Source organism: Lissotriton vulgaris, chromosome 3_1, assembly GCF_964263255.1.
Source record: "Lissotriton vulgaris chromosome 3_1, aLisVul1.2, whole genome shotgun sequence".
NCBI classification, from domain to species: Eukaryota; Metazoa; Chordata; class Amphibia; order Caudata; family Salamandridae; genus Lissotriton; species Lissotriton vulgaris.
Genome location: NC_141689.1, coordinates 822,291,011 through 822,318,407, shown reverse-complemented (window position 1 = coordinate 822,318,407; position 27,397 = coordinate 822,291,011). Strand labels below are relative to the sequence as shown.

At 43.4% G+C, this 27,397-nt stretch overlaps 1 protein-coding gene across 1 annotated transcript in view; it reads right to left on the bottom strand.

The window, feature by feature from the left end:
* Nucleotides 1-27,397, bottom strand: part of AUH (AU RNA binding methylglutaconyl-CoA hydratase) — a 663,348-nt gene that overhangs the window by 568,044 nt on the left and 67,907 nt on the right. Inside the window, exons 2-3 of the mRNA XM_086961130.1 lie at nt 3,462-3,529; nt 3,279-3,366 (exon numbers count right to left, since the gene is read on the bottom strand). Coding sequence (XP_086817256.1) covers nt 3,279-3,366; nt 3,462-3,529 — 156 coding nt within the window. The remainder of the gene's footprint in view (nt 1-3,278; nt 3,367-3,461; nt 3,530-27,397) is intronic.

Genomic DNA, 27,397 nt, shown 5'->3' with positions numbered 1-27,397 from the left:
GGCAAAAGGTTTTTAAAGCACCTACCCAAATACTAGCCTTATACTTGTTATGCAGTCACTAGGTGAACATTTCACCAAACCTATCTATCCTGTCAGATGTTCAACTCAAGAGTCTCGATAACCAACTGTGGAAAGCACTGAAAAATGTACTGTTGCATGTTGAGCACCCATATATATTCTTACGTGTGAAGTCGGCGGGCTTGATGGCCAATAGATCCGACAGCAAGGGCGGGCTCGATGGCCAATAGATCCGACAGCAAGGGAATTCCCTTGCTGTCGGATCTATTGGCCATCGAGCCCGCCGACTTCCAGGACACCGCTCGACTGTGGAGCAATACTGATGCTGATAATTTCAAATAGCGTGCTTCGAAAAATTTCGCCAACTGTGGCACCCTCATCTGGAGCACTGCTCTTTGTTAATCCAACCAGAGGACTCCCCATCTGGATGTCCGCGAATTCGATTTCATGTTAAAATCCGAAGCTTGAGGTCCCCACCTCAAACCTGGTTCGCGCCACGAGGAAGTAATACAACAGTCCCTGTTTCTATCTACACTCACTTACGGACCCCCACAGGCGCTTCAATAACAAAACAGGCAACTTAATACCAAGTCCTGATGATGATCCTGGTTCATTAGGAGCCAGGGATCAAAACGTTGTCGACAGTCTAAACAATTCTGCAGTATATCCATTGTGACTAATTTTATTGCAAGAATTGTATGTCCGAACTTGCATCATATAGTACTCAAGCGCAAGGGACAGTTGGCTCCCACGTCTCTCTTGCCTGATATTGTTTGTTTTCTTTGTCTCTATTCTTTTCTTGTACTGTTTGTCAGCTTACTTTTGGGTAGGTACAGGCTTGTACCATATCAAATGTTGAATTTGACCCTCTCCGTGGTCTCTTAAACTCTTGTATATATATTGAATAAAATTTCCAGGCCCGGCAGGGTACTGGAATAATCAGATATAGCACTGATTCAAGTCTATATATCTCATTGGACCTATATTTGTTTTTTTTACGGCATGCATACACTTTTGATGAATTCTATCTCCATGAACGTGTGACATATCAGTGACAGCTACTCCACGAGGTTTGCAACAAGCTTCACACGGTAGCCTGACCAAATTTAGCATCAAAATCACTTAGGTGGCGATTAGGATGCCGGTCAGATGCGCGTCTCATAGGCATCGTAGCAGAAGCGGCACCACCCAACAAGGAGTCGGAGGTTCCACTTCCAAGATTATGATCTGACTGCCGTGTTGACGGTCGGATCCTGTATTTTTTCCATTGCAGCTTGTGCTGCCACTTGCAGCACAAGCCACCATGGAAAAAATGCAGAGTTTAAAAGCTGAGTAATTTGACTGCTGGCATTTAGTACTTCGGGCATAATCCCTGGATTTAAGCATCCTGGCTGGAGCAGTGCACCCATCAGGTCTGGATTTGGCCCCTGACCAGCAGGTGCAAACACATCCTCAGTTTGGCAGCCAAAAGGTGGCAATCTGCCTGTCTTAAGCATTTCCCCGAGGCAAACTTGCTTGAACCATAAGAGTGAAACTGACCAAGCTGGAGGTATATTTGCTTATTGTTAGACAGCCTGCTCTCCTGTTTACCTCTCTTGGCTTGATATACCACATCAATTTCTCATGCACAACTCAACACTCGAGAGTACCTCTCTAACACAGATGGAAGAAGTCTCAAACATTGCCTATGCAGCAGGGCCAAACCTTGCCTTAAATCAGGCCCCTCAATCATCTAATAAATTGGAGTTCAAACACCAGCTTTAGAGGTGGAGGGGTGGATTTGCTTCATCAGTTTGCTTGGCAGTGGAGCTGCCCTCCATTGCAAGTGAAATACAATGTAATGTTGTAAATCTGATATAATGAGTCATACCAACATGGTTTAAATCTTGCCTTTCTGTTTGCATTTATTTCGTTGGTCACATGCAAACAATTCCAGAAACATTCAAGCTTCAAGGCCCACAACAACAATATGATATAACACCAGTGGCGGCTCCTCCCTTGAGGCGAAGGAGCGGCGCTCCACTGCTTTGAGCAGTGGAAATGAAGGAAAAATGAAATTATAATAAATTGACATTTTTTTTCATTTTATTTGTTCCTGCATCTTTGTGGGGCGGGGCTGCTCTGCTCTCAGAGCAGGGTAAGCACTAGTGGCACTCTGTAAAGTGCGCATGAATGCTTGACTGGCCATTTGGGGCCGGCCAAACAGTCAAGCACAGTTTTCATGTTCTCCACATGCCGATGACCCCATTCCTCATTTGAGCACCAACCATGGTGCTCTGACCAATCATAATGCTGCAACGCTGCAGAGTAGCGTTATGATTGGTATGGGGAGCCTGGCAGCTTCCTCTTCCAGCTAGAGTGAGGGAAGACGACAATTGGCGACGCAGAGATACATGAAGAGGTAAGCTTTCTTTCTATTTACCGCCCCACCAACCCCGATCCATGCCAGACACTACTGTATAAAACTAAATAGATATAAAAAGAGGCATATAGGTTTAAAATGAAAATTTAAGAATTCAGCCAACAGAACACAACAGATATAATTTCAAATTATTCTTGAAATGTTTAAACACAGTAAAATGTCAAGATAAAAGGGCAATCACTTTCAAAGCTTAGCCACTGCAAAATTAAGCAGCTTACCACCACATTTGGTACACGACAATTTTGGATAATCAACTTATGGTCACTGCTGCTTTGTAGCTAAACTGAAAACACTTGGGAGACTAATACGATCTAGTTGTAAAGCCTCCAACCTTATTCATGCCAGCCATGGGCTTCTTAGCAAATTATTAGACCCCAGCACTTATTTTTTTACAGATTAAGCACTGCTTGCAAGGATACTTTTTTAAACTAATGACATATTGACATGCATAGGACAGTTCCAGCAAAATCACTGCTCTACTGAAAAGGTTTCCCTTTTATATGGCTTCATTGCAACAGCATATTTTATATCCAATGATGCTTGCTGCATAGTTTCGCAAGACAGGATGACTGAACAGCCTTACTTAGCTTTACACAAATGTTGTTCAGAATGTGACAAGCATTGCTGTCTACTTGTATCTCTACAGCAAAAGTCATGACAGTTCAACCACAACCACCGATATGTCCTATGTGGGTGTCCAGACGAAAGTGCTCTGATGCATTTAGGAAACGAACTGTCTACACAAAATAAATAAACTTTTTTGCCAGATCCTGATTCTCTTTACATTTTGAATAGGCCATAGCGTATCGAATATATATCAAAAGATAAACTTCCCTACCGGCACAAAATATTCCGGGCACTTCGCTTCGCAGAATGACGGTCCGTACTTTCTTATCCGATTTCAATGAATCTAAAGTTTTCAGCATCTGCACAAAAATACAAATGAGCCACTTTTTAAAATGCATTTCTCAAGTCTCACATTCAGAGGAAACAAATTAGCGTTGTTCAAATGCATACTTACAGTTTTCAAAAGACTTTTGCTGATTGCATTTTTGGAATGCGGTCGGTTTAATCCTAGTACAAGTATTCCTGTAAAAAAAAAACACTACAGTGAGATTATTACAATAAACATTTTAATGTCAGTAACATGATACCTTGCCATGAGCTGTAGATTTGCCTCCTCGCCTCTCTGAGGAACTCACTGCCCACCACCACAACTACCCTCCAGCTGTCCGGTCTCCCATCTTCCCTTACTGAGCAGCAATTTTGAAGGAAAAATGGTTATAAACACCGCTTTATTTCCTTCAAATCCTCCAAATGGAACAGATAGAATATGGGTATGACCTCTGACTAGAACAGCAGGAATAGTTTTTTTAAAAAAAGAATTTAAAAATCAATCTAAGGATTTACCCAGACAGTTGGATTTTATTATAACCACCCAATCAGAGAGCACCACCTTCATTCGGTCTCCACTGCTAAAACCCCAACAAACCTTGTCACCCTACCATGGTCTTATACTATATTCCAGGGCTGGAATACCAACTCAAAACACATGTGACACCCCCTCCTTTTCAGAATATTGGCTGCCTTCAGAAGTAAGATGGACTGAGGGCTCTGCAGCCCATCCTGACCCAAAGGCTTCCAAGAAGGAGCATCACACTGTTTTTCTTTTAAGCAGAATTGTGCATTGCTTTTGCAGGCAAGTACATGTTACAGGTACTACATCCATCTCTGAAATATTGGAATACAGCATGCATTCAATTTCAGACCCGCCTGTAAAACCATTTTTAGCCAATAAATTGGAAAACTTGTGATGTAAAATGAATGGTCTAACTAAATGACTGTTCAAAAAGCATATAGGGTTTCCCTTTAGCCCCCACCGGACACCGGAGAGGGTCTTTCTTGCTTGCAGCACTCCGTCTCTCATTTTCGGAAGGGAGCTCTAAGTCCTCAAATTGGCTTTGATCTCATTATTACATTCTCTGTTTCGATGACATTTCCTTCCAAACCCACCATTAACACAATTCCAAAGATTTGGTGAGTGAGCTGAACACCTACCTTATATAGAAAACAAAATAATCATATTTCCTAATGATATTCCAAGGCTAGCCCTTCGATTGCCTCAATAAATTATCAGGACCAAAAGCATATTAGCTTTTGTTCAGAAACTTTCCCAATGAGCCAGCAACATTTTTTAGAGGAAGGACCCAAATGATTCCTGCTTTCTCGCATTCTCTATATTAATCTTTTTTATTCTCACTCATACCTCCAAAATTTGTAATTGGAAATATAGTGGGTGTACGCTACTAACATTTTACTCTTCTGCCTTTGAAAACCTTTGGCTTTTTCTGAAGAACAACTTAAAAATCTGTTATCAAGAAGAAAATAGCGAGGTTCCTCACTCGATTTCTGTTGCCTCTTTAACCTGCACATGTCCACTGTTCATTCAGCCTCCCAGTTCTCCAAGTTCCTATTAAAAGTCTCCCCTACCTCCATCACCTATGACATTGTTGCTACCAACCATTAGCCACCTTTATTTTCTAACCGGTTACCCCCTTACCGACCTTTCGCTAGTTAGAGGATCACAATCAGATTCTGCTACGTGTTGAATCTTTCTGCAACACCGCTGCTATTTTGTCATCAAGAAGCAGGAACATTGAAGTACTTCAGTTGACTACTTGGAACTTCCTACATGACCAAAGAACTGATTTTTAATGTTAACCACGATATGTGGAATCTCAAATTATACATTTACATAAACACATTTTGCCATACATTCTATTTCCTTAGAAGTGGTGGTGTGTTAAGCTAAAGATGTGCTTGTTTGGGACTAATTAGTGGCACAGGGCAATTTCTATGCAAATGGTCGTTGTGTTTTTTACTAAAAAAAGGAGATGACTTTAGACAAATTGATGGTATTTTAAAATGCACTGGTGGGATGAGGAGTAGGACACTGCAATGACCTATCTTTAGTAGTGTTGGACGTAAAGGACTGCCTGTCCTACTTTATGCGGACGACGCCGTCTTGCTGGCAAGGACCGCAAAAGGATTACAATCGTTACTTAACTCCTTCTATAGTTTCATGAAATCTCGAGACCTTGCCATCAACAATACAAAATCTTTTGTAATGAACGTAGGGAAGGGCCCTAAAAAGATACCCTCATTCCATGTTAACGGGGAGAAGATCCCTACCATAAAAACCTTCTCATATCTGGGGGTCCTATTTGATAACCAACTGAAATGGGGCCCCGCAGTCCAGAGGAAAAGGGGGGAGCTAACTCGGGCTAACGCAGCTATTTTTAGCTTTGCTAGGAAAATGGGCAATCACCCAATTGCTGCATTGCTAAAAATTTATCAGGCAAAGAGTGTGGCGATAGCCTGTTATGGGAGTGAGCTCTGGGGGCACATGACAATTAAATTACCTGGCTGTTTCAGAAAATAACTTCCTGAAACAGATGCTGGGGGTCCCCAGGGGAACGGCCAGCTTTATAGTGCATGAAGAACTGGGCGTCCCCTTCCTAAGTGATACCATAGCGCTACGACCCTTACTCTGCTGGTTGAATTGTTGGCTAAATAAAGACCCGCCACTTAATCATCAACTCCTGAGAGAAGCCCTATCCTGGGACAATATGTACAAAATCCTGTGGCTCAAATACCTGAAAGATTGTTTCTTCGAATTGGGACGCCCTGAGCTTTTTTTGAGACTAGAGTCTATTAGCAGATCTGATGTTACATTTGTGAGGAAAACCTTTTTTCTCTCTCGGTATCTGCAACAAGAGGAGGTGGAACTGAACAAAAGCAGCGTTAGGAAATATGTTGTAATAAAATCTACACCCAGTATGGAACCGTATTTGTCTTGGCCAATGTCGGGTTTTGACCGATTTTTGTTAACTAGGTTCCGCTTGGACCTTTTCCACTTACTGCTTGCTGTTCCTAAGGGGAGCCACCGAGGCCAAGTGTTACCGTCCTGCGGCTGCGACAATGTGTCTCCGCAGGACCTGGTGCACTTTCTATTTATCTGTCCTTATTATGATATACCTCGGAGACTCTACCTAAAACCCGTTCTGAAAAAAATGAATTTTACACAGGTTAGACCCGCACTTTGTTATTTACAGCTGCTAACCCATGACTGCACTTTATTTGTAACCATTTTTTTTTAAATTAGCACTAAAATTTAGAAATAGCATGGAAGGATAAATGTTTTAACTTGTTTTTAACACTGTAACGCTTATGATGAACTGTTACTTTTAATTCTGGAAGTGGTTTTTAGACTGTATTTATTTTAAAACTCTGTCTATTTGATTGTGCTCTTATGGTTGTTTGCTTGAATAACCGAATAAAGATGTTTGAACTTGAACTTGAACTAGTAGTGTGGTGGGCCTGATGATGTTACTTTGTTGTACTAAATGAAAGAAGCGTGGAATTTCTATGGCTTTTTTTAGTACTGGGTGATTTTGAGGACATGATCTTTGTAGATAAAAGACATTTTTGGACAAAAATAACTCTAAAATGTAAAACTTCCCAAATGGGATTGAGTGGCATTTCAGTGATGGTGTCAGTTAAATTAAGGTTTCCGATTTACTTGTATACTGAATAGAAGGATCAGAGATTTTGTGCTAATGAGAGTTAGAGTCTTAAGATTTGTCGAGAACTGAATGTGAATCAAGCAAACAGACTTTTTCTGAGCAGTTTCCTGAGCTGTTTCTTAAAAGATGGAGTGGGGAATCATAGAATACATTTGGGAAGAGATGTTAAAGGAGTGTATAACTTCCACCAAGCAGAGATTTGTATGTATTGAAGAACATTAAGGGGAGGGATGTGTGACAATGCTTCCAATTTTGCTAATTGAGAGTCTGCAATTGTTAAGATCGATCTGATAGAAATGAACGCATTCGTTTTTAAAATGAATTTCAGATGCCCACCTTGTCTGGTAAATTAAGGAGTAATAGAGAATGTTTGAGAGGGTCAAAGCCCATATTTACGTCCAGTAATAAAAGAAGTGCTAACAAGCTAGGGTCTAGTGATAATAGCTGCTCTTTACAAACATATAACTGGGTGTTTTAATACTGTGAAAAGCGTAGAAGGTACATTTTCCTAATATGTTAGGTGTAACAGATTGTTAAATTGAAATAAGCTTGATGTTGTTTAACAGGTTTTGGGTCCGATATTTTTCAATATGCACTGGATGTTGTCTAAGGTGCAGTAGTTTAAAAAGTCACTGGGATCAGCCCTTTGGTTTTTTTTTTTGCACAATTGTTAATTTAGCAGAATCAATAACCAGATTAAGAGATTGTTTCATGATCAATGTATTCAGGATTTTAGCAAACCTGGAAGCACAGCACTTGGGCCAAAATAACCGGGGCATGTGTCACTCTAATTCTCATATACTATTTTCAGCCATTCATGATTAGTAAGAGTAATGGAAAAAGAAGCTCAAAGCTAGACTCAAATTAGTTTTGATTATGGGATCATAATTAAGGAAGCTTTGATACTAGCTATTTTGCCACCCTTAGATGAAAAAGGATCAACTATTTTAAAGCAGAGAAGCAAAGCAGAGAAAAGAATCTTACAACCAGATTTAGTAGAGGATAGAGATTTGAACATTTGGAAGAGGGCAAAAGCTTTATTTTCGGCCTCTCCGACTTTAGATGTATAGTAAGATTTCTTCTGGCGCAGGACAATCTTCCTGGTATCCTGAAGCATAGATTCAATTGCCCTTCGTCTTTGTTAGTTCTTTAAGTGCTGCTGAAGATCCTTTATTGTAGTTGAATTTGTTACTTTTAGAATTTTGTCTGCGACACTTTAGGGCCTGGTTAAGAGTCATCAGAGCGAAGAAAATCTCAGGTGTCTGCTGGAGTGTTATTGTCTGTTAGGTGTTGGGGTTAGGTGATAAAGCTCTTGTTTAAGAGATTGGTGGGGATATTGTACATGGTCTGTTACAATTTAAGAAAGAAGTGACAGAGTTGTGTGAATGTGGTATATTTAAGGAGATTATATCAACCACAGTAAAAGTAAGAAAATATTAATTAATACACCCTAATATGGATGCAACAGCGCATAGTGCAGGTGGAAACATCAATTTTCCAGTGGGAGCAGTGCATTGGAAAATGGAAGTTCGTAGACATTCCTGCACCGTGTGTGCCTGCCGGACGGTGCAGGGATGATGAGGGGCGAACCATAGATACCCCCCAAGACCATATGCGGAGGACCAGGAGGAAGGGGGCCCTGCTAGGGGCCCCCAAAGTCGCTTTCTAACAGCCAATCTATGTCGGAAAGGCCAACATGGATTGGCTGTCGAAAACTGACATTGTAATCCATCAGCTCCGCCATCACTGAAGGGATTACCATTTTGTTCCTGTACCGATGAACTCACAGAGCCCATCAGAAGAGGAGTGGAATCGCCTTGCGGTTTTCCCTCTGACCGTCGTAATCAAAATACGGTGGTCAGAGGGAACTTCAAGATGTTAGGAGGAGAGCCTTCGACCCTTGGTCGGAGGCTCTCCGCCTGACATCTAAATTGGGCGTCTATATTCAAGGTCCCCAAATTCAGGACGCCACCTGCCCTAAATCAATCCTTAAATGCGGTTTTGAAGGTCTTCGACAACATATCCCCTGGCATTTGGAAATGGCACTTCTTTCTCGAATTCAGAAAGTACCTAAAAACTCACATTTTCCAGGTATTTCTTATTCAGATTCTAATTCTAATTCTAATTCTCGTTAGTGCTAAGCTCTGTGTTACCAAGGATGCAGTGTTACAGTGTTCCACTGGCTATGTTACTGCTTGGATACAGTTGATGCAAGTTGTCTAGTATATTTTATCACTGTTAGAACTGGAATTTCTGGTTGGCTAAGGCTTGCACCAAAGCCAGGCAGAAACCACCACTCTAGTCAGGGCAAGGGAGTTACACGCCAAAGATAACCCCTGCTCACCCCTTGGTAGCTTGGCACGAGTAGGCAGGCTTATCCCGGAGGCAATGTGTAAAGCCTTTGCGCACGCACATAGCAACAAACTCCCAGGCACACTACAAAAGGAACTCCAAACATGGTTATATAAAAATAGCCTTTGTATTCTCATAACACATTAGAATAGTAAACACATAACATACACTGTGCCAACTGGCACGGGCAATATTCACAAGGGATTATTTATACAGGACAGGGCCACGCGGGCCACTGTCAGGATCAACACTTAAATTGGTACAGGTAAAAATAGATCATAAACCTACAACCAGTAAAGAAGCGGGGTGGCACCCGGAATATAACAATATAAATGCGGGCATAATGCAGGGCAGGCTCCTGCCAATAAACATATTGCAAAAAGCGGGGTGGGCACTCGTGCTGGGAACAAAAAGGGGCAGGAGCGCTTCCCTCTGAGAAAACGACAGCGCTCTGCCCATAAATGAAAATAAAGTGCTCCCGAGGCGCTGGGAGGCACAATAACACCAAAGGCCCCAGAAATGGCCCCTTAAGCAAACAGGGCCCCATCAACAAGGTCCTCCTAGGTGAAGAGGGCAGGAGGGTCCCAAAGAAGTCCTCCAGGGCGTCCAGGGGCTGGTCAGGGCCCAGGGTGGTAAGCTTTCCCCTCGGCCACAGCAGTAGCACGCCCCTGGTAGTTTCAAGTTAGAAAAAAGAACATTTTCATGGGGTCACAGCCCCTCTTTTATACACAAATCCCTTTGTTTCCAAAGGTGCGGGCAAGGGGCGAACCAGATGCAACTGGTTCTTGGGCACTTTGTTTTGCTCAGCCCCCCTGCCTATTCCCAGGGTGGTTCAGGGACATCAGAAACACCACAGGGGTTGGAGCCAGCATTGTGGAGGGAAGGCCCAGGCCTATTCAGGTCCCAGGTGCACTCCTCCCTTCCATCAACATGCAGATCTCTCCATTCACCACCAGGGCAGACCCATCCTGACTCCTGGAGCCAGGCACACCCGCCAGCTCCAGCCAAATCACAAGCCAGACAGTCAATTCACATTTACTGCACAGACATGCCAACTTCTAGAAGTGGCACTTCCGCACTAGACACAATACATCCGCGCACATCATCGCAGAGCATTTAATCACACGAGTTAGCACATACCAAACTCGAATCTGCACTCCCCACACATCAGGAACTACCATGGACACACATATTCCCCATGCATTCCTATGGGAGGGCAGGCCAGTCTCACCACACATACACAGAGAGCACACACACTTTACACTGGACCATAGTGAAAAAGTGCGCAGAGGCCTAAAATCCCCAACACCAGGTTACAGAAACAGGCTAGGAAAATGCAAAAAGTTCCAGGAAGAACCTGCCAAAAGGGCCAAGTCCAACAATCACGTTTTATGCGGAGCACATTCTTAATGTAGAGTCTAGATGCACTATATACTTGCATTAAATATGTAAATAAATAGATGAAGTAAGTTCTGTTTGTATCATAGTATTTTATCCATTTCATTGAAACACTCATGCATCTTAGGCCTTGTGTGCAAGAATTACAAAATATGTTATACTCAACTAATATACACTAATCCTAATGAAACACAACAAAAATAGAAAAGCAACACTGCTTTATAAAATGGAATGAAAGCCAAGTGAAGAAATTCTCTATTGAGTTTTGAGGAGCCTACTTAGCTTAAATGTATAGCATGTATACATGGAGTCTTGGTTAGACAACAGATGTGTGAACTGAAATGTAGGAGCTTTAGATGGGAAAGTAGCCGTTACGATTTTGCAGTCTGTTAATTTTCTCATTAACTGAAATATTTGCTATAACGTCTGAAATGTTAAAATTTCCACATCTAACATGGGTGCAGTCATAATTTACTTCCCAAAGTGAGACCTGTATTCCTAATACCTAAACATATTTTTGTTACAGAATGCCTGGCATGACCTTGTCCTTAAGCCTGGCCAGTATGTATATCAATTGGACATTGAGTTATTGGCTGAGGGGGGAACCCTACTCAAGCAGCAACTACAATTCCTGTCAGGGTGAAGTCACAAGCAAACCTGCAACGAACTTGTGTTTTCAACTTGTTGTGGACAGGGACACTAAAATTGATTCTACAACTGGATTGCCCTTTGTTCAGTTGGTCAGTTTGTTTCCCAGAAGAGGACTGCTTTCTCATTATTATCATTATAAGTATTATTATTGAGGGCATGTATGGTGCATTGCTACCCAACAGGGTTTCCCAGCGCTTCAGGTGTGGGTAAGTGGGTCAGTCTGAGGGCTAGAAACGCAGGGTCTTTAATGCTTTGCAAAAGATAAAAAGGGAGATGCAGCATCTCAAGGATTCAGAAAGAAAGTACTATAGTTTAGGTCCAAGGAAGGAGAAGGAGAAGGATCGTCCTCCCATTGGGGCTCGTTTCACTCTTGGAACTACAAATAGTAGTTGGTATAGTATGGTTCCAGGGATATTCAACTGAAATTTGAACTATCTTTCCAGCACCTCCTAAAGGTAAGCAAGGCTTTTTGTGCATCTGTAAGGCTTAAATGTCAGCATTTCAAGGACCACTGCAAGAATTGTTTTTCCTGGTGACACAGTTAGATGCAGGTTTAGGCAAATACTTGCTGTTGGTATTTTCTTTAAAGCATAATGTTGAGACAGTACAGTGTACCTCCATCTGCAAGAGGTTGTGCTAGTCATGGCCTACACTACTGAGCACATATTTTCAATGGAATCAACAACATTGAAATTAGATCACTTGGGCGTGATTGTGATGAAATGTTGTCCATGGATTCAAATCAGGCTGATAAGCTGTATATTTGAATCATGTATATAAATAATGATGTAATGGTGATAATTGCCTCATCTATAAGTATTAATATGGTATTGCCTGACATTTCTAGGGTATAATGAACCTTTCAAAATGGATGCCATTTTGCACTATGATGCTGATGTTCTAGCAGTCCTACTAGCTAACGTTATTTGACTCGTGACCAAGGAGCAGCTGCTCCAAAACGTGTCGGGCGTTTTCGCTGTATGAAATCAAATACAGCCACGTCGAGAGGAATTGGGCCCGGCGTTGGTTTTTTGCACAAAGAAACGGAGGAGTTTATATTTTCAGTTATGAAGGAAAGCAAAATTCTGTCAAGGGACTTTGACCTTTCAGCCTCCCAGTTCCCAGCCTTTTCCTTTTCCTTTGTCTCAAGGAGTGAATGAATACGAAGGTGGTTAGCTTGAGTACTTCATATCCAAGTCTTAAACCACATGATGGATGAAATTTCAATTGAGCAATACAAGTGCTAATTTAAGACCGTCTCCGTCACAGTTTTTGACTGAAATGTATCTCAAATCACTGAAGAGCTAGGGCAACACAATTTTACTACCTTGAATAGCGGTAAATATTTACTTGTCAATGAAACTTTAGAAGCATCTCTGCTTTTACTGACATATCTAAAGTGAACAACATAAAATAACAAAATGCAATACACAAAGCAACATAACACAAATATTAAACACTTACAGGGTAAACATAACAGTGCACGACAAATCAGTCAAAATAGAACGTAGCAGAACAACCACGTTACAACACAGTATTACATTGCCATAATGCAGCACAAAAACACAGCAGTAAAAAACCAAAAGATAATATCCCTACCACAATAAAAAAGCACACAACACATATGGCGATATATTTTTATTTCAAACCTTCAGCTCCAGAAACTTGCATTCAAAATAGGGTGGTCAAAGGCAACTCTTTAAACATCAAGGACATGAAATAGCTCCAGTCGAAAATCTTTTGTGATCCAGTCTAGTTGTCAGCCCAGTGGGATTTTTATCGTTGTTTTCTATTTTCAGAGTAGTGTCTACATCCACATCCTGAGAGCTAATTTCTCAAGTACAAATTCACACATGAATGTGTGCACTCAGTTCGAAGTACCAGCTCAAATAAATGTATTCTTGGTTTCCGGGTATTGCAAAGGTCAATGGGTCAATTGTCAGCTATTTGTGGTCAGAAACCAGGCAGTTTGCAAAAGCACTTCCCCTTTCCAATGAAACAATAAAACTGACAAGAACACATAGTCCGCTGGAACACATAATCCTGGCTGAAAAGATTGCAGCAGCAGCAACACTATCAGACACAGATGGGCATAAAACTGAAACAATTATGGAGGTCTTAGAAAAAATAAACTCCTGCTACTTTGGAGGTTATTATATTTCATAATAGGGCTGCGGTTTCTGCTCTATATACCCGAAAAATAGATAGCTTGTTAGGAGGTGAGGAGTGCTAAACAGTTATCTTTCACATGAATATAAAGCTGTTGAATGTACACAGTGGGAGACTGAGCTTTATACCTTGCCATACAGCCTGTGAAACAACCATTAAACTTGATCAGGATACTTTGAACCTCAGTCAGTGATTATCTTAATTTGGGAAGCTGTATTTGCAGTGCTGGCCAATATCATAAAGGCTTTGACCTACCCTCCAGTTCAGGGTGTCTTTTGCAACAGCTGATCTAATTCCTTATCAACCTGCTGGATTCATATTGTGAGGCCATCCCACATAGGAAATCAGAATCTCATCCCACAAGAGACCACTATTGATACATGGTGACAAGAGGGGTTTTACTCGACCACCTGTGCACACATCCAACAAAAAGAGCATCCCAAGGAAACACCTGGTGCGAGTATTATGCACTTTGTTGTGCTTATTTTCCTTGAAACAACACTCACCATGTCCACATAGCAAACTTCAACTGCCTCATGTGACTCAAAGGGCCCTTTACCATCAGATCAAGAGAAATTACAGGAGGTTGCAAAAAAATGTTTACATGGATTGGGTGGATAAATGTGCACTCTATTCCCTGGAAAGAGCAAGCACACATGGAAACATTACCTACTGCTGACCCAACTCTTCAAAAGAAGCAGAGAGATCTAAACATAATTCAGGCCGTATGACATTTATTCCAGTGCCAAGAAGATTAAAATAATTAACTGGCATTATCTGTAAGCCGAATAGTAGATGATAATAACAAACTGGGCAGAAAAGCAGATACAGCTACTTTGCCCTGCACACAATATTAAAGCATTATTTTATCAGAAGATAATGAGTGATATGATTTGGATAAACAATGGAAATACTGAAACTTGATTTTAAGTCAAAGTTGAGTGAGTTCACATGGTATAGAATGGAGTGTTTAAAGGGCTGCTGTCCAAATATTTCAAGAATAAGATGTGTCCCACCGGGTGATGTCACTTATATCCAATTGCTCCGGCCTCCCATGAGAAATCCCACCATATGTACCTAAGAAACAGACTCATCCACAGAGGTTTTATACAGCGTAGAACATGAATGGAAAAAAACAAACATGCAAAAATTTAGAGGATAGTAATAAGACTCTACATAAAGTAGCAAATGCAGGCTTCTATATGATCTTGGACTTACAAAAGGTATTACCATACACAGAAAATACAATAGCAACGGCAGGCGCAACCATGAATAATTCCACTAACAATGCCTGAAATACCCATAATGGGCCTTTAAATGTGTACCATTTCTAATCATATCACAGTTATGCTAACGGATCTAAGGCTAATAGGACCAACAACAGTCCCATCTCATACCCACATACACAGTGCAAAAACTCAACTCGTTAAGAACATATAAGGGAATAATGCAAAAAAGAATTCGGTTTTCAACTTCTGCCAAAGCAAAAGAAAGATCCAGGTGTAATAACCAGTACCAATCATCAATGGCTGCAGAGGAAGTGCTAGGCGAGCTCAGTTAATAAATTACAGCAGCAGGTATGTGGATTGGGGGCTGTACGAGCTGATGTTTTTAACCCCGGGGGCTATGAAGACTCATGCTCCTTGACACCCCAGAGTGAATGCTGGTACTGGAGACTGAGATAGTGACACACCGCTCTTGCCCTCCCTGTCATTTTCTCTCTTCTACCACTAAACATAAAAGCGCAGGAACACCATTTGAAAATGACACCCTTGAGGAAAAACAAAATCACAACAATAATCCCCAACATGTGACTATCTAAAATGCAGAGTTTTGTAATGTAGACATGTAGACAGTTGTCGGTGTGGTACTGCACAAATACAAGTCCTATTCCTCACCGCTGATCACCAATTTTAAAACTGGGATTTCTGGTTGGCTAAGGCTTGCGCCAAAGCCAGGCAGAAACCACCACTCCAGTCGGGGCAAGGGAGTTTGTGGTAAATAAAAAACTAGTTATTTACGCCGTTCGGAATTTCTATAATTACCCAAGAAAATGGTAATGCATAAAATGAGGAGCAGAGTCCGTGGTCTTCGAGTTGAAAGGGTTTTATTCCAGAACTCGAGTTAAGGGAGAGCTCCTTCACCAAGCGGGTTCAGGAGTAGTCTACTTTACTTGAAACATATCAGCACTTTTATACAATACGAGTACAATCAGAAAAGAAGGAGTTTCCCTTAGACTTGATTCAATCATTTCATGATGTAGTCATACAGAAGACATAGCATACTTGTTCTCGTTTAAAGAATAACCTGAATAGCATTTACACATGGACAAACATATTGCATCGAGGTGATTGAGGTAACAAGTTACAGAGTTGCTAGTATCTGAGGACAGAGAATCGAGGCATTGTCACAGGGTCATTTCTGTCAGAAAGGTAAAGAGGACGAGGCATTGTGCGTTCTTTACTTCGTACACAAGGGCGGTGATGTCTCACAATGGTGTGTGTGTGTGCAGCGGGGAAAAGGAAGAATGGACTGTAGTTAACTATTCTTCTTCGTGGCTGTCTCGTGTGCTTGATTAGGTTTTCCCCTGGTTGTTAACCCAACCCGTGGCTGTCCTCGCAAACTAGGAAATCATTGATGAGCGAGAGCTGCTCGTTCGGTGACAGAGTTAGGGAGGGGGGGTTTTCTGGGTCAACCATCCGACTGACTTCGTTCTTGTCTAAAGGAAAATATCGAAGGGGGACGGAAACCCGTAGGATACATGGTAGCTGGTCATTATTCTTTGCATGTGTCAGTTTTATGAGAAAGAGAGCAGGCAAGAGGGGGTACAACGGGATTTGTGCTTGAAGTAGGAGAATCGGCTTGCCTGGTCGATGTTAGGATGGATAGGGTGCATGATGGGACACCAGGGGAAAAAAGGGAGCTTTTTAGTCAAATTCCACATTTCCTCCTTGTCCCATAGAAACCCTATTACAGAAATTCTTAGTCAATTTCTATATTCATCAGGTCGTATACTTGCTCCTGTAACATGATCATTTCATTTCTCTTTCCTCTGTTTCGTGGACGAGGAGTACAGGAAGTGGCACACAGTCCACAAAGGGCAGGCCACACTGGACACAGAGGCAACAGGTGAAGATAGTGGCAAAAACAAATCCCAGGACTGTTAGTGCCTTCCACCCCCAGGTGGACAGGAGGTCCCACAACCAGCCGGTCAGAGACCATGTGCCAGTGTCCATATCCAATTTATCGGATAGTACATGGAGGCGGGAGATAGCAGAATAAACTGATGGGGCGTTGTCTGGAATAAATACACAACAACTGGACCCTATTACCTTACACACACCACCACGGTCGGCTAACAGGACATCTAAAACTATACGGTGCTGTAGTGTCATGAGCCTGTCTGCAGCGACCTCAGCTGTAATGTTATTTAAGGCTCTACTTGTTTCGTCTATGGCGGCCTGAACTACACGGGTTAGTTGCCGGATGTGGCGACTATTTGCCATAGGTCCCCAGAAAGGGAGAAAACCTTTAAAGAAGTCTCCTACTTCTTGTCCTGTAGTATCTTCTTCATCTATGACCCCCCTTCGTTGTCTTCTAACTTGGGTCAAAGGGTCAATCAGGTGGTAATTGGCGGGGGCTGTGTAAGTCGGTGGTAATAGGAATGCGATGTAGCACTTTCCAGACCAGCCTTGGGGCAACCAGGTGCGCGCATGGGGTCCACAAATGAAATAGGTGTTTGGGGCAGTTACTATGGTCGGAAAATCGGGAGCGGGCAGTGTGTATGTCCTATCACACTCGCTGTTCCCCATTACTTCCCCTTTTCCTTTCCCCCTTATGCAAAACCGGATGTTTTGCGGTACTACCCAACCTCCTTGATCTGTCCGTCTTTGATCGACGGAAAACATTTCCCTGAAGGAAGCAATGTCATGGAACTGGGAGTAACTGATATTTTCGTGATCTTCGGCCTTCCCCCAGGTAACAGTGAGATCCACCATTTTAGAAACAGCCATTACTATTTTGGTCTTTACCTCGTTCCAATTACTCTTGTTTTTCAATTTGGTCGGGGGAATGTTTCTGACTGAGGCAGAGAATATCATGGCTAAGGCATAGGCGGATCCTGAATAACCAAACGGGAGGGAGAAAAAGGGCATTCCCTTATGCACGGAATGTGGCATCAAGCCACAAACCCAACAGTTTGTCTTGTTGACTATGAGCTGGTGTTTATGGAGGGTGGAAATGAATGTATTATTTATAAATTCCTTTCTTCTGTCCTCGAGGTGTGGGGGAAGATCAACATAGGAATGCATAGTGGTATTCTTTACAAACGCGGAAGAATGTGGAGGGAAAACTGTACATAAGATCCATCCCAGGCAGGCTGCTACACAGCAAACAAGTAACATTGTAAACAGAAAGATTGAGAACCTGCTGTGCAGTAATTTTACATAATTAGTCTTTTTCCATTGACGCACCGCGTCATTTCTCCTCATAATATCTATGGATTGAATATCAAGATGTCTCTGGACACGAGATCAAAACGTCTCCCAGCAGCCGCTTCACCAAGAGCTTTTTCCTGGGCTTAATTAGCCACCGGTGCGTTATGATCAGGTGCAATGTCTTTAGTCTGTTTTTGGTGAGATCGCAGCCGCGATCGGTATTCCTGTTGAGGAGTGAGTTCTGGAATTGGTGAAATTATATCCGGGGCGTTTGTAGCTGTTGAACAAGGCACAGTGTCTGTGGGTGTAGGTCCAAAAAATTTCCGATAGTGGCTAGCGTGGAGCCATCCTTTGCGTCCTTCTACTTTGACGGCCGTCCTCGTGGTCAGGAGGACCAGCTTAGGAGCTGTCCATCTCTTCTCCAGGGGCTGGTACGATCGAAATTTCGCACCAAAATCCAGTCGCCGGGCCTGATGGTGTGTTCTCCAGGCGTGGTGTGGTCTGGAAATGCTGCTGTAACCAGTGAACGACAAGATTGGAGTGCAGACATCAAGGAAGCCAGGTAATCTGTCAAAATATTAGAATCAATGTCAGTCAGTTTTCTAGGAGAAGGGACACCCCAGATGTTAGGAGGTCTCCCGAATGTTATTTCGAAAGGGGACAGTCCCGTCCGGGAATGTGCCACTATTCGCATATAAAAGAGAGCGACCGGGAGGGCAGTGACCCCGTCTATCCCTTTTTCTGCACATACTTTGGCTAGTTTTGTTTTCAAGGTCTGGTTGTGCCTTTCTACCAAGCCAGCTGCCTGAGGGTGTCGGACACAATGGAATCTCCAGGAATATCCCAATAAAAGAGAAACAGCCTCCATTAATTTGGAGGAGAAAGGCTGTCCATTGTCTGAATAAATGACCCTTGGTAACCCATACCTGGGGAAGAATTCTCTCACTAATTGCTTAGCGGTTGTCTAGGCACCATAGTCTGGGACGGGGTATGCTTCAGTCCATCGTGTCAGTGTACACACTACCACTAGCACATATGTATACCCTCTGCATCTGTCCATTTGGATATAATCCATTTGGAGGACTTCGAAAGGATGATCAGGAGGCTGGAATCCACCTTGTTCGACTGGTACACCTTTACCAGGATTAAATTGGCAACATATCATGCAAGTTTTTACTTTTTGTTTGGCTGCAGCTCTCAGATGTTTGTTAAACCAGATATTCCGTAAACTATCCAGCATACCTTTCTCGCCTATGGGTCGTGTCAATTATGATTTGTACCATGGAATCAGGGAGAAACCACACTGTTCGGTCTTTGGTCATCCAACCTCAATCTGTCTGGACCCCTCCTTGTTCAGTCCATTTCTTTATTTCCTCTGTGGTGGCATGTGTCTGTAGGTCTAGCACATCTTTCAAGGGGTCTCTCACTACCATAGTGACAGTCTGTGTTGGTACCTGTGAGTCTGATGTGTTCGCTGGACTCTGGGCTGTCTGTTTAGCAGTCCGGTCCGCTAAGTTATTTCCTTTGGATATGGTGTCTGTAGCTTTGGTATGTGCTTTGCATTTCAGAATAGCTATGGCTGTAGGTAGGTGTATGGCATCTAGTAGGGCTTGAATCAGGGGACCATGTTGTATCTTGGCCCCATGTGAGGTAAGGAAACCTCTTTCCTGCCACAACAATAAGTTTATAAAACTCAAACGCTCCTTGATGAGAGCCCACTTTTCAAAGCTTATCCAACAGGCGCAAAATTCATCCAAAACCCTTTTCACCATTGTGAAGGATTTTGTAAATCCCCCTGCTTTAAAAACTCATTGTGTTCCCACCCAAGCCCTTTGCAACGGTCTCTCAGATTTCTTTCAGGAAAAAATAATCAAACTCTCTTCCTCCTTTGATGCCTCCGCACTTAGTCCCCAGTCTACTGTTTCACATCCTTTACACTGTTCTTTTAACTTTTCAGTGAACAAACCCCTGAAACAGCACTGCCTCTTTTTCATAAAGTCAAGTCGGGATCCCCATTAGACCCAGTCCCTGCCAAAGTAATGGGCACTCTTGCCCCTGTTTTAATCAACCCTCTCCTTTCCATTTGGAATTCCTCTCTGGCTCGTGGCCAATTCCCTGAGGTCTGGAAACATGCCAGGTTACTCCCCATCTTGAAGAAGCCGGGTGCTGACCCTGCTCAATTCAGCAACTACCGGCCGATTTCGCTCCTGCCTAAACCTGCCAAAGTGTTGGAGAAGGTGGTTCAGGAACAGCTGGCTCAATATTTAGAAACTAATCAGTTGCTGCACGATACTCAGTCCGGTTTTAGAACTGGCTACAGCACCGAGACTGCGCTGCTGGAGGTATCTGAGACTATTAGGGAATCAGTGGACAGGGGCGAGGAGGCCATGTTGGTTCTCCTCGACCTGTCCGCTGCATTTGATACTGTATCACATGATATACTCACTGCCCGTCTACACCAACTGGGGATTGGTGGCACAGTCCTACCTTGGATTAAATCCTTTCTATCCGGTCGAACCCAAAGGGTACTGATGCACCCATTTGAATCAGAGGATAAACCCCTCATGTGTGGAGTGCCTCAAGGCTCCGCCTTGAGCCCTCTATTATTTAACGCTTACTTGGCCCCGCTTGCCAGGGTAGTTGAGTCCTGGGGGGTCAGGGTGGTCTCATATGCTGATGATACTCAGCTTGTTTTTTCATTCAGAGACCATTCTGACTCCCTCTTCTCCAACTTCAGAAACTGCCTTGGCAATATCTGCACCTGGATGGCTGCCAATCATTTGGCTCTAAATACGGATAAGACCGAGGTCCTCTTTTTTAGCCAGAAGTCTACTCCCCCTGCTAACTTATGGTGGCCCACCGTCCTGAACCCCCCTCCTATACCTGTGCAGTCTGCCCGTAATCTGGGCTTTTTATTCGACAATACTCTGTCCTGTAAAGCCCAGGTTAATAAAGTTTCAACGGCCTGTTTCTATAAACTTCGCATGATAAGGAAGATCTTTCCCTATCTTCCCCAGTCCTCCCGCAAAACGATTGTACAGGCACTTATTATGGCCCACCTTGATTACGCCAATAGCTTATATGCAGGTGCCCCTCTATATCTTATAGACAGACTGCAAATCGTTCAGAACGCGGCAGCAAGGCTTATTGGCAACATCCCCGCTCGCAACTCGGTCAGAGGTTATCGAGATGAGCTACACTGGCTGCCTATAGCCAGACGTATTGACTTCAAAATCCTGATCCTTGCTTTCCGGGCAATCCATGGAACTGGCCCGGCCTATCTGAGCAAAAGACTCAAGATATCTTCTTCAGTGAGGCATTTGAGATCTAATAGCCTCCGTTTACTGAATGTCCCCAGATTCAGACTGGCCCGTAGTGGTGGTAGAACTTTCACCGTTATTGCAGCCAAGCTCTCGAACAGCCTTCCTCTTGACCTTAGGTTCATTGAATCGGAGCAAGTCTTTCAACGCAAACTAAAAACCTTGCTGTTTTCCAAACGTTGACATAATCAAGGCTTCCCTGCTGGTCTTTTTGGATAGTTCTGAACCTGGCAACCTCTCTTGTGATTTACTTGTAATCTTAGCGCCGGGACACCCCCGTCGGAGGTAGCCGCGCGCTTTATAAGCGTCTTAATAAATAAATAAATAAACACTCCAAAATTGTGAACTACACCGAATGCGTATTGGGAATCGGTATAGATGTTCACTTTCAATTGTTTTGCCCATATGCAGGCCTGTGTCAGAGCGATGACCTCAGCTGCTTGGGCTGACAGAATGTCAATTCTTCGGGCCTCTATAACTTTACAGTCCGTTGTTACGGCATAGGCAGCCACTAACTCTCCAGCACTTGTCCTCATGCACGACCCATCCACATAGAGTGTTACATCAGGATCTGGGAGTGCAACATCCGTTAGGTCTTGTCTTGGTTTTGTCACTACGTCAATCATTTCCACACAGTCATGTTGTGTCGTGTCATCTGAGCTTGAGGGCAAAAAGGTAGCAGGATTCAATACGTTGCATCGTCTAATCTCTATGTGTGGCTGAAAGAGCGTTAGTTCGTATCTTGTCAGTCTTGCTACAGTCAGGTGTTGGGTCTGTGTTCTGTTCAGAAGGATTTCCACAGCATGTGGTACTTGTACTATCAGGTGATGTCCTAACACTATTGAATCACTTTGTCTTATGGCCAGGGCTGTAGCCGCAACGGATTTCAGACATGCAGGCAAAGCTTGTGCTACGGGGTCCAATGTGCTAGAAAAATAAGCACAGGGTCTGTTTCTTCATGCTTGGTCTTGTGTGAGGACGGATAGTGCTGTTCCGTCACGTTCTGTCACAAACAGGGTAAAAGGCTTGCTATAGTTCAGGGTGGCCAGAACTGGTGCTTGACACAGAGCTAGTTTCAGAGCTTCAAATGCTTGGGAGAGTTCCGATGTCCAAGGGAGAGTTGTATGAGTGGCTGCTTCCACTGTGGTTAACTGTATGAGTTGCTTGACTATGTGGGCATACTGAGGGATCCATTGTCTGCAATATGAAGTGAGACCAATGAATGCGCGGACTTCTTTCTGTGACTTTGGCTGTGAAATTGTCGAAATCAGTTGGATTCGTTCTTGTGTTAGTTGCCTACCCTCTTTCGACAGCAAATGTCCTAAGTAAGCTACTTGCTGTGCGCAGAACTGTAATTTTGAGGGAGATATCTTGTGACCTTTGTCTGTCAGGAAATGTAGGACTGTGAGAGATGCTTCTTCACATTCTGGTTCTGTCCTTGCTGTGATGAGGATGTCATCTACATACTGTCTCAACGCTGTGTTGGCAGGCATATTGATACTGTCAAGTTGTCTTTTTAGTGCTTGGCTGTAGATGCTTGGACTTTCTGTAAAGATTTGGGGATCTCTAGTGAACCTGAAGCTTCGTCCTTTTAAACTGAATCCGAAAAGATAATGACTGTCGGGATGTATAGGAAGGCTGAAAAACGTATTCTTCAAGTCGATGACTGTGAAAATTGCAGCTTCGGGATCTATGGCAGTCAATAGTGAAAAAATATCTGGGACCACCGGATATTGTGGGATCACACATTTGTTCAGTTCTCGGAGATCAACCACCAGTCGGTAGACCGGGGGGGCCTGAGGGTCAGTCCTTTTGAGGACCGGAAGAACTGGAGAATTGCAAATATTTGAATCAGTCTCGATCACCACACCATGCTCTATGAGTTCTTGGATTATTTTTAGTAAGGCTTGTTCAGCCTCGGGTGGAATCTTATATTGTCGGATACGGGGTAAGACTACACCCTCCTTGAGTGTGACTTGATGTGGGGTGATGTCCATGTAACCGACATCAGTCGAGCTTTTTGCCCACAAATGTTGTGGGATGTCTTTTAGTCTGGGGTCGAATTCTTTGACTGTGAAATGTCCTTTGAAATCTCGTAGGAACAATTTTACTCCTTCCGGTGAACAGCATATTACTGCTCCTAGTTCTTTGAGTGTCTTGATTCCTAGTAAATTCTCTGGGCACGTTTCTGTAAGGACCAAATCAGTAGTATGTGTCAGAGGGCCTACTCCTAAAGGAGACTTGTTCAGATACTTTGTTTATGGTCGGTTTTCCTGAAAAGCCCAGAGATATGTTATGTGAGCCAGAGAGAGGAACCTCTGGGACTTCCTTATGACTTATGGTAGTCCTACTCGCCCCCATGTCTATGAGGAATTTTCTGTCTTGTCCCAGTAAGTGAGCTTGTACATATGGACCTTTCTGATCCACTGGAACTGGGATAAGGGGCAAGTCACGTTCTCTCTCAAGGTGGTCTCATGCACATGGTTCAAACTCGGGGTAATCTGACTGTGCGTACTGGTACATCTGTGTGGCAGCAGTAGCGGGCGTCTGAACCTGTGGCGGTGTAATGGTTTGAGGCTGCTGAGTGTTACCTGTTCTAGGAGTGTGTGGGCGTTCTTTCGTCATTCCTGTCGCTATGTTATGTTTCAGAACTGGAAATTCCCTCACACAATGGCCCTGCTGCTTGCAGTAGTTGCAAGTACCTTTATTGGCCCCCATATTACCTTTGGGGCCCGTATTTACTGGTGCCGTCTGTGCAACCAGTACCTTCATTTTTGTGTCTTTTACTCTTTTCTTTTCCTGTTCCTGTTCCTCCCTTATTCTGTTGTGGTGGTACTGTAACATCTGTAACATTTGTGAAGGACTATTTGCTTGCCAGGTACTCTCAATTTTCAACACTCTATTTCTGATGGGGGGTAAGGCGTGGTCCACCAATTTGGACACGAAAAGATGAGGATATGCCTCGCTGCTAGGTGCGAGTCCACTATTTATAGAGAATCATTTCTCTAATCTGGTGTAGTAATCACCCGTATCATCGTCTGGCTTTTGTTTACAGGCAGAAATGGCATCCCTATCTTCCTTTTTCGTTGTCAATAACAGAGGCAAGACCTGTATGAGGAGACTGGGCAGTTCTCTTACGCACTCACCTAGACCTTCACCTGGTTTTCTGTCTGTCTCTTCTTGTTCTAGGGCAGTCCACGTGATCTTTTTACCACCCACCTCCCAATCCTTTTCTTTCAATTTGTCAAATATGCCTGTAGGTAGAATTACTTTAAGGAGTATTAATATATCTGGATATGTAAAACTACCCATTTGGAGGATATCTTTCAACTCTCTATGGAATCCTCCGGGATCTTTTTCGTGAGAGGGCACCATCTTTTTCATTTCCAATATCTCTAATTTGGTGAGGGGAGTATACACATGTATTCGTTGCAGTGTACCATCTGGCTGGGGTATGGGGTGGACTTCTCGTAAAGGATATTGGCCTATACTGTAAGGTTCATGATCTGATGAAGCTAAGGTAAGTTGCAGGAAACGGAGGCGCAGGTCCAGAATGGTGTTGATCAATTCCGGTCCCCGAGACCTCCATCTATCCATCACTATTTCCTGTAACAATTTGTATAGCTTATCTGGTCGGTGGGAGTTATTCTCGTATAAGGTAGCCAGGTGTTGGACCATATAAATACCTGCTATTCGTTGTTCTGCTCGGGGAAGAGCCAAAAACATTTGTGCTACTATATCTGGGCCATACACCCGGTGCTGTGATATCCAATGGGTGGCAGACCGGGCCAATTCTTTTTCTTGCTGGGTATGGGGAGGCTCATTGTCCATCCATTCATCTAGGGCTCTTTCCGTGGACTGAAAAAGATCTTCCGAAGAAGGATCTAATCCTTTTGACATTCGCGGGGTTCGCCACTTGGAGCCAGGACAATGTCGCGCTACACCCAGGAAATTCATTTTATCTAGTGTTGGACCCTCATCTTCCTCTGAGTCGTCCTCCTGTGTGACTTTCTCAGAGTGAATAGTGACAATTTTCTTAACCAGTCTTTTAGTTACTTGTCGATCTGATGTCCCAGATCGTGTGCTCCTCTGTGTATCTGATCGCTAAGATCTATTAACTCAGAGTCTACGCTTCCATTACCCGGGTCTAGTTCCCAGATCAGACAATTTATGATGAACCGCAGGAGCAGTCCTCTGATGGGAACTTTTCTGTTTTTCATGACCTGGACCAGAGTATCCGGACCTTCACCTTTCCGTATGAATTCGTAAACTCTATCCAAATGCTTTGTTATATCAGGGACCTTTTGGAGTTGAACCAGGGCTTGTCTTAATCTCTCTGATATCGTGGTCATTGGGCCACTACCGGGTTCGGGGTCGTAAGGACACTCAAGAGGCGGGACATCGTCTTTATCCTCAGCCCCGTTCCCGGACACTCCTAAATCAGAGGTAGAACCACCGGCTACTAGTTCAGGAGCACGTGTAGACGGGCGTGTTCTAGGCATGTTTACATAAGCGGGGTGGTTCGGACAGGTAGGCAGGGAGGAAATTTTCGGGAGCAGTGGGAATTACTTTCACTGGGGACTTGGGGTGTTCTACTACAATTTCTTCAGACAAAACGGGATAAATACCGGAAACAAGAGCGTTTCTCTCTCTACCTGTTCAGCTAAGACTTTCTCACCTTCTTCCTGTAGTTGCTTTTCTTTAGCCTGTTCCAACATTCTCTTACTTTTCTCGACTTTCCCTAGTTCTTTCTGGGCCCTCCTATGCGCTTCCTTACGCCATAACTCAATGGCTTCTGTCTGTGAGGGCCTCGCCTTTCTTTTCCATAACTCTTCTTCCACTCACATAATGCATTCTATATCCCATGTACCCGCGGCAGGCCATCTATACGCCATTTCTGATTTCTCGGTATAGTTTACCCAAAGGTCTAAAAATAATATGGCACTCAATCCATGTTTGTTGTACATGAAATATCCAGGCGTATCTCTAGGCCGGACTTTAACTGGTTTCTCTAACAGATTCCTTTTGGTGCCAATTGTACGTAATTTGAAAAACAGAGGCATTCTTAAACTCAACAAATTACGATTCAAAAGACTTGGAATATACAAAAACGAACACTTTATACACTAGAATATAGTGCAACCATACCGGTCTCACGAATGGGACTCGTCTTTACCGTTTTCCAAAAATGGAACCCGTCTTTATACTATCTCAGTGGTACTCACCAAGAAGCAAAACTTGAAGACCTGGTCATCAGACTCTTGACGCTTGCGCAGGAATTCGGGGCTCCAAAGACCTCGGACTCGGTGTTCTCACTGGTCGGGCTCTGGGTTGGGACGCTCCGCTATCTTCTTCACCGCCTTGTGTGGATGATCAGTCGCAGTCTGCCTCCTCCTCGTCTCGAGGGAGTTAGCGGGAACACCCCGCTGTTGTGCACTTGAAGTCCGTCGAAAGTATGGAAGGGACAAGGACCCGACTTACATCGCCGGCGCGTAGGGAAGAGGGAGCGTCCCTGTTCAGGCGCCAATTAATGTGGTAAATAAAAAACTAGTTATTTACGCCGTTCGGAATTTCTATAATTACCCAAGAAAATGGTAATGCATAAAATGAGGAGCAGAGTCCGTGGTCTTCGAGTGAAAGGGTTTTATTCCAGAACTCGAGTTAAGGGAGAGCTCCTTCACCAAGCGGGTTCAGGAGTAGTCTACTTTACTTGAAACATATCAGCACTTTTATACAATACGAGTACAATCAGAAAAGAAGGAGTTTCCCTTAGACTTGATTCAATCATTTCATGATGTAGTCATACAGAAGACATAGCATACTTGTTCTCGTTTAAAGAATAACCTGAATAGCATTTACACACAGACAAACATATTGCATCGAGGTGATTGAGGTAACAAGTTACAGAGTTACTAGTATCTGAGGACAGAGAATCGAGGCATTGTCACAGGGTCATTTCTGTCAGAAAGGTAAAGAGGACGAGGCATTGTGCGTTCTTTACTTCGTACACAAGGGCGGTGATGTCTCACAATGGTGTGTGTGTGT